The sequence below is a fragment of the Protomyctophum bolini genome (assembly GCF_963924005.1).
Source record: "Protomyctophum bolini genome assembly, chromosome: 1".
Lineage (NCBI taxonomy): Eukaryota > Metazoa > Chordata > Actinopteri > Myctophiformes > Myctophidae > Protomyctophum > Protomyctophum bolini.
Genome location: NC_137862.1, coordinates 23905995 through 23920319, shown reverse-complemented (window position 1 = coordinate 23920319; position 14325 = coordinate 23905995). Strand labels below are relative to the sequence as shown.

Sequence of the window (14325 nt, the reverse complement as noted above, 5' to 3'; positions counted from 1 at the left end):
TTTGCTGCTTTCTTTCGTTTTAGGGATTTTTGCTGTTTTTGACAGGGGGGGCGGGGGCATTCGAGCATGGGGCTAAATATGTATTTTCTTTACAAAAATGTATAGCGATTTATTTTTTCATCATTTACTATAGTCCTACTAGACCCCAAGAAATTACATCTGGCCACAAAAGATCACAGGATCTACTGAATATGAAGGTAGACTACTGTGGGGAAGCCAAGCTGTGTGTCATAGGCTCGATGTCAGTTTGACACATTCAGTAGATCCTGTGATCTTTTGTGGCCAGATGTAATTTCTTGGGGCAAATGAAAAATAAAACCTTAAAAAATTAACATTAACCTTGGTTGAAAAAAACTAAAGTTGTCCTTTAAATGTGTGGACAATGAGGTCCAAATAATGATGGAAATGTGACCTTTCTGTTCATTTCATCCAGTTTTTATATAGAAAATCTAATCTAATGATTATGCAAAATGACTATTGCCATCTAGCAACAGACCTAGATAAAACATGAACTACTTCACTGTATTATAAAAGTCACAGGTCACGACTGGAGTTTAGAATCCATTTCTCTTACAGTTTTGTTTTATCAGAAAAGGAGACACATTTTTTATCTGTTTCACTACTCAATCCGCTCCTTCTGCTTGTCTCTGTAGGACAGACAGTTCCTGTTATTTGCCTCTACAAGACAGATTCTAACCACTCCAAATAATTAGTTTCTCTCACATACTTGATTACTGCTATCAGAGAGAGGAATGAGACAGATTACAGCCTTCAACACCAACTTCCAGCTATCTCAGTGTTTTTTGTGTGTCTAGATTATAGATAACTAGATTTGTCACAAGAAAAATAGCTTTTGCGCAACAAATGCACAGAACAATTCATTGCAGTGAATGTTTCATTGTCAGTTAGTTTGAAAATCTGCTAATATAATATATTAGCTAAACTAAAATACACACTAAAGTATAAGACTAAGCATAATATGCTTAGCCTTATGTATTAGTGTGTATTTTAGTTTTTCCATTAACACTCATTATTCCGGCAGCCAGTAAGTAGTCCAATGGAAGGTGAAGGCTTTAAACACTGGATAGGATAGGATAGGATAGGATAGAAAACCATTCTGGGTTGGACCAGTGAGAGGACCAATACCTGGGGAAGGCATGATTCTATTGGCTGATGAAGACTTCTGTTTCAGCTTTGGAGTCGAGGTCTAGGAGAGAGAGAGCAATTGTAAGAGAAACAGAGTGTCTACATAATAAGGTATAATTAAGCCCTATTCAAAAGCTATCGATTTGCTATTGATTGATTTCTTTTGACTAAAAATAAAATCTGAGCAAATCTTCTTCTATATTGACATGGCCAAAATAGGCATTCCAACTGACTGACTGACTGACTGAGTGATTGACTCACTCGCTGACTGACAGGTTGGTCTATTGAATGGTTAACTGAGTGACATTATTATCGAAGGGCTGACAATAATCCAGTCTTGTCTCTCAAGCCAGACCGGAACAGAATTCTACCAGTCGCAAGTGTATTTTTAAATATATTTAAATGACCTTTTAGAATTTCCAGTGGTAAAGCAGCTAGCTAGATATGCTTTGACAAATGTATTTTCCGGGAGGACTTAATTATGTGACTGCAAAGGCAAAACGAAAGTGTCGGGAGAACTCCCAACACTTCCGAAGCACAGAAGTTAGGCAGATCGAAGCCTAATTTGAAAGTTGTGGAAGCCAACACGTCTGCCTTAAGAGAATAACTATCATCTAACCCCAAAGACAGATTATACGAGGACAAGCCGAGTAAAGAGACAAATGGTCAGATGATATCTGAAAGATTTTCAATTTCCTCTAACAGCTACATGTGCACCATCTGATAGTGGGAGAGGGAGAGTAGAGAGAGAGAGAGAGGAGGGGTGATTGAGACATATGGAGAGAGTGAGGTACTTGTCCTAGAGCCAAATTCCAATACCCAAAATCTCGGCCACTCTCTCACTCACACTCACACATGGTGGTGTTATAGTGAAATGGGTGAACTGCTGAAATATGTGTGTATACAATCACATAATGTCAGTTTGCGAATGAAAATCAATGCAGTTTGTATATTTGCAGAGTTCAATAGCGGTATTCAGGCCACAAAATTCAATAGCGGTATTCAAGCCTAAAATGGCTGATCTGCAAGGTCACAATGTGTCACATTACTTGGACACTTAGATGAAAAAAAGTATGAACACAAATCTTCTGTCATGGGGTCCCTGGTACATCTTTTCAGCTACGGGTCTGTGACTGTGGCCACATACAGTACATCAATCTGGGGATCACTTTTCTAGAAGGGAAGGAAAACCACACACTGGCAAGCCCTTCTGAATAAATATAAATAGTGTATTCACAGGTCAGGTGTGATTTCCATATCTCATGTTCCTCCAAACACAACTGATGTTTAATTATGCAGGGCTGATCTGCTCACACTGCCAGGTTGGACACACCTGAACACAATCATCTGCAATCAAGCCAGCCCTATTTAAACCCCAGTTTGACTCCAAACTACAGTTGTTTCTCCACTCAGACAGAGCAGAACCAGATCAGAAACCAGTAGGCAGGATAACTGACTGTGTAGCGCACAGTTCTTCAGAACCACCAAGTTTAAAGAGGATACTGGAGAACTCGCCACTTTATAGCAGATATACAAGATCATAGTGCGTTATGTGACGTGCTATGATGGCGTAGATATGCTATTAGCAGATATACAAGATCATAGTGCGTTATGTGACGTGCTATGATGGCATAGATCTGCTATTAGCAGATATACAAGATCATAGTGCGTTATGTGACGTGCTATGATGGCGTAGATATGCTATTAGCAGATATACAAGATCATAGTGCGTTATGTGACGTGCTATGATGGCCTAGATCTGCAGATATACAAGATCATAGTGCGTTATGTGACGTGCTATGATGGCGTAGATCTGCTATTTTTGAACATCTTTAACTAAAAACACCTATGTTTGTATTGGCTACTAATATGGCTGATCTGCAAGCTCACAATGTGTCGCATTACTTAGATGAAAAAGAAATGAACACAAATCTTCTGTTGCTGCCCCAACCTTGTGGAATGCAAAATCAAGCACCAAAAACTATTCCTCTACCCTCTAGGCCAGTGGATCACAATCTATTTTTGGTTCACAGAGACATTTTTAGCACACAAACACATACTGTACAGTACTCGCACAGCCAGAGAACAGTGAAACCTTCAACATAGAACTAATTGTGAACGAATACTTGAGGGCTAGTGTTGATTACCAAAACATAGCAGATATACAAGATCATAGTGTGTTATGTGACGTGCTATGATGGCGTAGATCTGCAGATATACAAGATGAGATCATAGTGCGTTATGTGACGTGCTATGATGGCGTAGATCTGCTATTTTTGAACATCTTTAACTAAAAACACCTATGTTTGTATTGGCTACTAAAATGGCTGATCTGCAAGCTCACAATGTGTCGCATTACTTAGATGAAAAAGAAATGAACACAAATCTTCTGTTGCTGCCCCAACCTTGTGGAATGCAAAATCAAGCACCAAAAACTATTCCTCTACCCTCTAGGCCAGTGGATCACAATCTATTTTTGGTTCACAGAGACATTTTTAGCACACAAACGCATACTGTACAGTACTCGCACAGCCAGAGAACAGTGAAACCTTCAACATAGAACTAATTGTGAACGAATACTTGAGGGCTAGTGTTGATTACCAAAAAATAGAAGATATACAGGATCATAGTGCGTTATGTGACGTGCTATGATGGCGTAGATCTGCAGATATACAAGATCATAGTGCGTTATGTGACGTGCTATGATGGCGTAGATCTGCAGATATACAAGATCATAGTGCGTTATGTGACGTGCTATGATGGCGTAGATCTGCAGATATACAAGATCATAGTGCGTTATGTGATGTGCTATGATGGCGTAGATCTGCAGATATACAAGATCATAGTGCGTTATGTGACGTGCTATGATGGCGTAGATCTGCAGATATACAAGATCATATAGTGCTATGTGATGTGCTATGATGGCGTAGATCTGCTATTAGCAGATATACAAGATCATAGTGTGTTATGTGACGTGCTATGATGGCGTAGATCTGCAGATATACAAGATCATAGTGTGTTATGTGATGTGCTATGATGGCGTAGATCTGCTATTAGCAGATATACAAGATCATAGTGTGTTATGTGACGTGCTATGATGGCGTAGATCTGCAGATATACAAGATGAGATCATAGTGCGTTATGTGACGTGCTATGATGGCGTAGATCTGCTATTTTTGAACATCTTTAACTAAAAACACCTATGTTTGTATTGGCTACTAAAATGGCTGATCTGCAAGCTCACAATGTGTCGCATTACTTAGATGAAAAAGAAATGAACACAAATCTTCTGTTGCTGCCCCAACCTTGTGGAATGCAAAATCAAGCACCAAAAACTATTCCTCTACCCTCTAGGCCAGTGGATCACAATCTATTTTTGGTTCACAGAGCCATTTTTAGCACACAAACGCATATATACGTATTTGTATGATTTGGGTGTGTTCTAAAGTAAAGCATTAGTGTTGATTATCGTGTATTAATCTAATTATAGTAAACTAATACTATGATACTAAAAAAGATAAAGATCAAGGGAAAAGAGACCTTTTTACAGTACAATAATGTTTCAAGTTTACACTGTACACATGTAAAATAAACGGCATAAACAATATATTAGTTTGTCTCTTCTACAAAACATAAAAGTTACTGTGCGCGTGCCAAGCTGTCATTCTCTTGTATTATATCGTACTTCCAGCTATCCACCTCGGATTTAAGTCTGGTAAGGCCGGCAGTGTCGGTAGGCCAATCAGAGGCAGGCGGGCGTTACCATGTCTATGCTCGGACGTAGAATAGATATACGCGGGCTATGCTCGGACGTAAAATAGATATACGCGGGTACAGCGGGTATTGCATAGCCGGGTGGGGCATGGATCTCCAACTTCCATCGTTACAGACTCAGTGCTCTAAAGCCGGGCACCGGTCTAGTAATTAAAATAAAGATTTTAAACTGAAAGGAGAAATAGGTGTCTTACCTTCTTATCCAGCAGTTCTGCCTCCTGTATCTCTTCTGTAGAGAAACAACATACTATATTAGTAAATGCGAAAGCCTTTTTAACTTTATTTGGAAGATGGGCCTTGGTTTTTTCAACTTATTTGACTTTGAAGGCTTCTCCCTTTTCTAACCAAAGAGCACCTTGCACAATGTCATGCCAAAAATAGGGATGGTGTTGAAATTGGTTGAAACCAAATCTAGGCAATGTTAGATTGTTAGATTTCATGTAAACTTAAATTGTATACCATCAACCCTTACAGTAACATTCACATTAGATGTGTTGACCCAGGTAAATGTGACCTTTATTACACCAGTGCTGGAATATGTAATACAATATATGCAATACAGGAACTGGAATGTCTGCAGAGAAGCTGCTGCCGCATCATTGGGATACCAACTAACTCCTTCCCCACTCTGGAGGTGAGGAGAGAGGAGGCAACTCTAAGGGAATTAAATCGACTACTGAGAGAAGGGACCAATCCAATGATCCAGAGCCTGTCTACAAATACAAGTCGCTACACACTAAAACGGAAACGGTCCTAAAAAAACTAAATTGTTCTTCCCATGAATTATACGCCGTCGTACTTTTCTAAATAAGAACCGAAAATTAGTTAATAAAAGATAATTAAAGGTTTGTGCCGTCTGTGAAGTCTCATTTATTAACTGTGTCCATGGACATGATGATGAATGCAGCCAAACAATTATGGTTTCCTTATGAAGAAAAGTTAGTTAACCTTTAAACAACTACACTGCGTAACTAATATTTTTGTTGGATGTGTAGATTTGGTTAATATAAGTCAATAGTCTTCTATACTCCAAATCTGAGGCCATCGTTCTCAGCAGGAAACCGATGGATGGGGCAGTCCAAGTAGGGAATGAGATTTTCCCGGGTGAAGAAGTTTAAATATCTCGGGGTCTTGTTCACGAGTGAGGGGAGGAGGTAACAGGAGATCAGTCATAGAATCGGAGCAGCAGGAGTGGTATTGCAGTAAATGTACTGCACTGTTGTGACTAAAAGAGAGCTGAGCCAGAAGGCAAAGCTCTTCTCAGCAATCTTCATTCCTACTCTCACCTATGGTCATGACTCATGAAGTGTGGGTCGTGGTTACAAGCGGGCGGAATTAGTTTTCTCAGACGGGTGGCTGGTATCTCTCTTAGAGATAGGGTGAGAAGTTCAGTCACCAGAGAGAGACTCGCAGTAGAGCCACTGACCCTTCGCTTGGAAAGGAGCCAGCTTAGGTAGTTCGGGCATCTAAGTACAGATGTCTAAACTGGCCTGGGAACGCCTTGTGATCCGCGAGGAGGAAGTTGCTCGGGTAAGACTGGAAATCTCTGTTGGAACCTTAACCCCCAATGGATGGATGGTATCGGTCATTGTCAGTATGTTTTTGTATATTTAAGTTATTAGTCATATCTGCCCGTGCAATTTTTGTTTACAAAGCCTTTTTAGGCTTTGTAAACAAAAATTGCCAAGCTAAAAAAATATTATTTTCATGCTCCAATGTTCAATGGATAAACACAATTAAATCATGAATCGCAATTATTTTGTATGACAATTACTCGTCAAGTAAAATGTCATGATTGTGAGTATGCAGTGGTGTAAAGTAACTAAGTACGTTTACTTAAGTACTATACTTAAGTAAAATGTTGAGTTTTTGAGTAATTTATTTCCAATATATTGGTAGTATTTCCAAATCCCAATACTTTTACTTCTACTCCACTGCATCTCAGATCCAAATATTGTACTTTTACTCCACTACATTAATTTGAAAACTTTAGTTACTACTTACTTTGTAGATGTTGATTATTATTACAAAACATACATTAACCACATCAGCCATATATTTCGTACATTTGAAAATAGCCGATCTACAAGCTCACAATGTGTCACGATGCAATACATTGTGTGCTTGTAGATCTGCAGATGACAATCCTCCCCATAGACAATGACGGAGGGGCGCCGTCTCTACCAAACTTGAGCCATGGGATTGGGAGACACCACCGAGCGGCCCTAAAGGGCCGTGAGTTGCCGTGTCGAGCGTTGCGAAGTTCGGTAGAGCCGACTCAGCCCTGTCTGAGTTGTAACCCGATATAGAAAGAATAGCAAATAATGTAAAACCCGAACTCACCCAACCACCATGAGCCAAGGTGAAATAGCACTTCCGTACTAGTGAAAGCCACGCCTCCGTCACGGTAAAAACAGTAGTCGTGTAATGTACGTATTTTGGGGATTTCTAAGCGTGTGTACGGAATTGCAATTCCGTGCTATGTCTGTGAGATGGGGTTGAAAACCTTTGAAAACTTGAAATGGGACATTATGTATAATGAGTACTTTGATACGTTTAACTTTTTTTGTACTTTTACTAAGTACATTTGAGTTCCGAACTTTTAAGGGCCTTTCAAACGGGAAGCGAAGAACGCACACGTTGTTGCCTGGATCAACGACAGGTCTGCTTAAGAGGACAACGCAACAACGCAAGCGTAAAAAAAAGCTAAACAGAATCCAGGTCTGGTGAGTCGCGGGCGTGTGCACGAAACGAGCACGTGCGCAACAAATTCACGGGACCGCGCTCACGTAAATACGCTTGCGTTGTCGCACCGCGACTTCAATGAGACCTGCGCAAAAACAGGTCTCATTGAAAATGAACCATAGGCGTGTTATATCGCTTCACGTTTGAAAGGCCCTTTACTTGTAATGGAGTAGTTTTATGTTGCAGTATTGATACTTTTACTTAAGTAAAACATTTGAGTACTTTTTCCACCACTGACAGTATGTGTGTGGTGTGCAGCATGTGTGGTGAATGTACAGTACAGTGTGTGTGTGTGTGTGTGTGTGTGTGTGTGTGTGTGTGTGTAATATGAGCAGAGACCTTGTAGTGGAGAGGGAGAGCACAGGAAGGCAGAGTCATCGGTCTCCTCTCCTCCTTCTGACTGACTGGTACCCTGAAAGACACACAAGTTGACATCTGAGACTTTCAATGAATCAAATGTTATTTTACCCCTAGCCCTATCTTTCCCCTTGTGCTTAAGTTTTGTAGGCCCGCACATCAAGTAGGCTATATACAATTATTCCTCAAATACAACCCCCATCAGGTCTTGTCAGAATGTAACTCACTCTGTTGGTTGGATTATACCCAACAATGTCAAAATTGTGTCATCACAATACATTTCACTTCCATTCATCTTTATTTCGGACAGTCATTGGTTGCAGGCCCTCACATCTAGGCCACAATATGGGCTATATACTATTATTCCTCAAATGCATTGCCCTCATGGAACATACAGTAGGTGGTTTGCTCACACAGACGGACAGATGGATATAGAGCTTTTTTTGATCCCCATGGGAAAAGTCTGGCGTTACAAAATAAAAATATTGTTAAAGCAATGTTGATATTGTAGTAGGCCTATTAACACTCGGGGCTGTATTTTGCGTGTCTTAAGTACCAGATCTTATTTCCTAACTTGAGTAAACTAAAGACCTGGAGGCGTGATCAATGCTCTTTGGCCACTCAGAATAGCCAAATGGCATTGATCACGCCTCCAGGTCTTTAGTTTACTCAAGTTAGGGAATAAGACCTGGTACTTAAGACACGCAAAATACAGCCCTCGGTGTCTAACAGTCAGTTTGACCAATTTTTTGTGGTCGATTAGCTTTGCTCATGAAGCTCTCAGAAGGTTCCCCTTCCATGACATTTCCGGAATACCCAATTCAAATCTTTTTTCTTCTTCTTCCTTTTAACGTTATGTAATTAGTCATACTCATGTATGTATGTTCGACCAGATGAAGCGCGCTCGCCCTTTCTCCCCCAGACAGAGAGTTCTTCACACTTCCAGACCACCTGGAGACTGTCATTGTTCAACTTAATGGGATCATTTGCATTTCACTGTCTGCTCTGAACCTGTCCTAGTGAAGCGATTTCTCTGCTCTAAATAAAAAAAGTTACTTTAAGATTTGTTACCGACAATTAAAACCCATCTGCGAGGAAGTTTGGTAAACATAAAGTCAAGAGTGCAGCCTCACGGAGTGTTGTGGAGCTGTGCTGGGCTTCAACATGGCTACCGGTAATTTGCATTGACATTGATCTCCTTTCAGGAAAGAAATCCAAAACTTGTGTGAATACTTCCACGGCCTTACTAAAAGGCAAACTCTTATCTTCTCTCAATCTCTTCCATATCGCACCACGTACACCAAATTAATGTAAACAAGAGACAAATAAAGAGACTATAGTACTTTGCTGTGCCCCTGTACTTCATACTGCAGGTACGTTTCACAATGTGGCACAGGCGATCTGACTGATAATATGGCCATATCTGTATGGAGATCTGTCAGATCTTGTCCCTTTTCATCATTATTCAGATAGATTTTTTGTCAGGCAGAATCACAATCCACGATCTTATCACCAGGTATTTTTCATGTTGATTTTTCTCTGAAGTGTTGTGCATACAAATGACATCAGGGACCTTCGTTTATTCCCAAAACGTTTTCTCTCACCTATGTCTTCCTCCCTCTCTCCCTCTGTCTCAGCGACAGGTGCTGAGGTGCATGCACTAAGCGGCTCTCAGTGGGACTAACAGAAATGTTGGGTAGCTGTAGGGAAACAGCTGATGGAGAGTGACAGATGCTAACAGGGAAGTGGGGAGGATCTAATCCTTGCTCATTTGAGGGTCGCGACCCAGTGCATTCTGGAAAACAGCTGTCTGCATGACAGGCCTAATAGTTTACGCAGGCTTGATTTATACTTAAAGGACCACTTCACCACTTTTCAACCTATTTTCATATAATAGGTCCTCATAATCATGATAAAATGGCACAATTTTTTCCTACTCAGTCTGTGTCTCATAGGAGGGCTGTGGGCAGTTGAGAAACCCGTCTACCAGTGACATCATCGTTAGGCAGATTCTTTTTTTAAACAAGCCTGCAGTTTCTATTAGCTTGGATTCCCCATCGATGATGTCACTGGTGGACGGGTTTCTGAATTGCCCATAGCCCTCCCATGAGACACAGACCGAGTAGAAAAACAATTCAGTCAGCAACTCACAAATAGATTTACCAACATTTATTGTAGAAAGAGAATACAAGTGTGTATATGATATTAATCTTGGCGTTCGGCTCTGCTGCATTTTCTCCCTGCTCTGCACGATTAAACACCATCATAAAACATTAAGAGTAGTGAGATAGATATACAATAAAACCCCCATGGGGGACATAAATAACAGATCCCACCGGTGGTGCTGGGAGCAAACATCACATAACAACCAGGAACCATATGCAGAGGAAGGCAGGAAGAGCATGCAGTCTAGTGAGCTTAAGTATCCCGCCCAATTGATCAGCTGACTGCCACATCAGCGAATGATGTGTGGGACTTGCACACACTGACTGAATACACCCACATAGTAATGCAGTATGTTAAACCCTTGAGTATAGTATGCGCCTTGAGCATGGCATGAACCCCCTCGAGTATGTCTGACTGAACTCCGCAAGCTACGCATCATTTGTGCCATTTCATCATGATTATTAGTGAGGAACTATTATATGAAGATGGCATACCTATACCTGTGCCAAGACGTAATGTTGCGTTATTTTTTTTTAAATCCTTTTTTCATAGGCCTATATATTTCTTTTTCTTTTTTCAGATTTAAAAAAGAAAGAAGTTTTTCTGACGTGCACGCGATGTGCACATGGTTCTTTATTCTTTCAATTGTCCCCATATCTCTGGCAACTGCACTGCATTTCTGTTTAACAGGTGGGGCAGATTGGGTTAATTGCATGTGGTTGTGGTACAGAGCCGGTCTAGAAGATGGGCTGTTTTTGGTGCACAACACCTAAATGTATAAATCAGGCAGAGTATGTCATGGGAGTCCTTCTAACTTTCTCAACACAGATCTGCAGATACAAATATTTCTATTCATCATGGTATATTACAGCGGTCAGTTCTCTCAGAACCTAGTATGAAGCCACCTTGCGATTAAGATTAGTAACTGTAGTCAAAAACTAATATTACTCCAGAAAGTAAACATTATCTTACAATCTTACAATATATCCACGGAATCTTTGTAGTACGTATGTCTGTAATCCACGTGTGTTGTGTTTCTCGAGAACCGTCCAACCGACCGATTTCAAACTTGACATGCACGACAACGCCAACCCGAGGGAGTGCAGTGTCTGGCATCGAGTCGGTCGGGTGTAGGCGTTTTTTTTCTCAACATGCATGCTTTTCCAAGTAGGCCAGTGCCCAACGTCCAGACAGAAAGACTGACAGACAGTAAGGCAGACAGACAGACAACTACCTGATGTTTTATAGGCATTGCGTAGACAGGCTCTGTGATTGGACCGACCCCTCGTCTGTCAAGACTTTGGTAGATATGGCCCTCCTCCTCCTCAGACAGCGGCTCCCCCTCTATGTCCTCCTCCCACCTGCTCCTCCTCTCCTCCTCCTCCTCCTCCTCCTCCTCCTCTTGTTCCCTGTCATGTAGCTCCTCATCAGAATGTCCGGGAGATGGCAGGCGGGGTTGACTGATGATATACTCTGGCCATGTGTCCCTGTACAAACAAAACGCACGTAAGTGTGTGTGTGTGTGTGTGTGTGTGTGTGTGTGTGTGTGTGTGTGTGTGTGTGTGTATTATAGTCTCTGTCGGGTGGAAACCTTGTATGTCTAAAACAATTACTTTTTTAATTTTCACCATAATGTTTTTCAAAGAACAAAGGCGAGCTGGCACATAATTAAAATGTTTTTAAATTATGTGTAACCCTATCATCAAATGAAAAGGCTTTTTATAGTAAGTCCTTGCTGTGCTTGAAGTTTGCCCTTTGATGGGACCCCCAGGGGTCATCACCATGCTGGCTTGTGGTGGACATATTTGTCAAAATTAAATTTTTGCCACGGACATGTAAAATGACTGGACAATAGAAACACATAAAGAGCTAGAACTGAATGACTAACAGGTCTGTAACTCTGAGAGTGTATAAATGGAACCAAATGGATCCATTTTCACACTCTCAGAGTTCACTCATTTGCACACTCTCAGAGTTAAGGGTGTCCCCATACTAGCACTAGTATGCCATAGCATCGTACGGTGTCGCAGTAAATAACTGTCATACATATTCTGAAGAAAACCTGGAGACTGACATTCAGCCTCTTATGATCAAAATAAGAACATTATGGTGTATAAAAAAGAAAATCTAAAATGTGCAACAGACAAGGCCAAGTCGGGACACCCTTTTCAACTGTTACATTTTGTACTGAGGGGCTCATCCAGATATCTTTACTGTGTGCGCCCTCTAGTGGCCGTAACATAATGAGATCATTATTGGCCTCAGGATCAGTGTTTTTCCTCTCTAATATTTCATTAATTATACTCCATCATACTGCTATCACTCACCAAAAATAGCAGATTACCAAGCTGACCATGCAGTTGCAGATCGGCTATTTTCAGTGAGCAACCCAGTCGAACGACAAATATGAATCAAGCTATAATAACCACTTAAGCCCTATACCATACAAGGTGATGTGAGCATTGCAGAGCTCATTTTTGCCTATGATGACATGCTCAAAATGATTAAAGTGGTTTTAACCACTTAAGCCTAATATATCCCCCACTAAATATCTTCTCCGTAAATAGCCAATCTACAACCTCGCAATGTGTTGCGTTGTTTGTAGATCTTCTATTTCCGCGGGATGATTGCCACACAATAGGGTCCATGTGGTTGACCTGTCCTTTTTGTCTGACTTCGCTGTAGAAATGGCATAGAAGTGTTTGAAAACACTATTTACTGTGTGTAGAGCGCAGTGCTGGTGTCGGGGTGGTAGGTGACAGACTGAGGGTGGCCGCTGTCAGATAGAGAGCGTGGTCTGGCTGGGGGAACAGCAAACGACTTGCCGGTCAGAGACGAAGACCAGACGGCCGCGGCTAACGCTGATCTGCAATAAACCAAGGAGGAAGAAGAGGGACTCATGAATATAGGGTTAGATCCGGAACAACCCAAGGAATCGGAATCAGTTCAAGCACATTTGGAACCGTTTACGGAACTGTTTTTGAAGGGCGCTAGCCCCTCCTATGTCCAGCTTTGAGGGTGTGTGTAAACACAATAAAACGTTGTCCTGACACGAACATTAAATGCCATTGATAATGAATGGCCAGTTTTACGTCATTGTCCCAACACAAACATTATAAGGGCTCTATTTTCGTCCATGCTAAACACCTTATCCCTAAAACTTGTTTTACTATTTTGAAAAACATTTTTGAATAGTTAAAATAGCCAATCTACATCGACACGTTGTGAGCTTGTAGATAGGCTATTTTAACTATTCAAAAATGTATTTAAAAATAGTGGAGAAAAGAAAAGGTCAAAGTAGTTTAGGGATAAGGGGTTTAGCATTGACAAAAATAGAGCCCCTAAATGCCATTGCGTAAACACAAACATTGAAGACAAATGTGAGGACGCAAATTCTAATTGGCCGGAATTAGATGATGTATGATGATAAGAGTGCCCCTCACTTCACATGGGAGTGATTTTATTTTGTTCCATTTGTACTGTCTCAGAGTTACAGTCCTGTAAGGTTTCCTTTGGGTTAACCTCCTAGGAATCGTTGAAGGGAACCTTTAAGAGGGAATCGCTAAGGAACTGGAATCATTAAAATCCTAAAGGATACCAACCCTAGCCTGGTGGAACCACTCCCCCTGCAGAATGAAAGCGAGGAGAGGGGCGGTTTACGAGGCTATACCAACCCTACAAATGAAGAGAAATATGATACTGGTGGAAGGGTGAGCAGGAGAAAGGGAGAGGGAGGTGGAGTAAAGAGCAGGAGAGGAGAGGAGAGGGCTGGGGGTTAGGTACCTGGGCCTCTCAGGAGAGGGGTCGGGGCTGCGGGGTGGAGGGGTTCGGGGGACAGCGGGTTTTGGGGCGATGGAGGCAGCAGGGACCAAACCATGAGAGATGTACCTCTATGGAGACGCAGGTCAGGGACACAGTTAGACCATGCTGTATGTACACACACATTCAAAGGTCATGCAAATGCATACACATCATATAACGCTTAATTAATGATGAATCAATTATGAACATCATACTGTATTACATAAATTCATCATGAGTGTATCATTAATTCCTGGTCCTCACCATTAACTAATGGTAGTCACTGTGATTTAACCAAGTGTATATACCGGTATCATTAGTTAAGGATGTTAATAT

The 14325-nt window shown here is 41.2% G+C and overlaps 1 protein-coding gene across 1 annotated transcript in view; it reads right to left on the bottom strand.

Annotated features, from left to right (window-relative positions):
- The window catches only part of cep89 (centrosomal protein 89), a 90977-nt gene that overhangs the window by 75998 nt on the left and 654 nt on the right, over positions 1 to 14325 (bottom strand). Inside the window, exons 2-7 of the mRNA XM_080760732.1 lie at positions 13972 to 14078; positions 12908 to 13054; positions 11423 to 11675; positions 8005 to 8077; positions 5115 to 5149; positions 1147 to 1207 (exon numbers count right to left, since the gene is read on the bottom strand). Coding sequence (XP_080616858.1) covers positions 1147 to 1207; positions 5115 to 5149; positions 8005 to 8077; positions 11423 to 11675; positions 12908 to 13054; positions 13972 to 14078 — 676 coding nt within the window. The remainder of the gene's footprint in view (positions 1 to 1146; positions 1208 to 5114; positions 5150 to 8004; positions 8078 to 11422; positions 11676 to 12907; positions 13055 to 13971; positions 14079 to 14325) is intronic.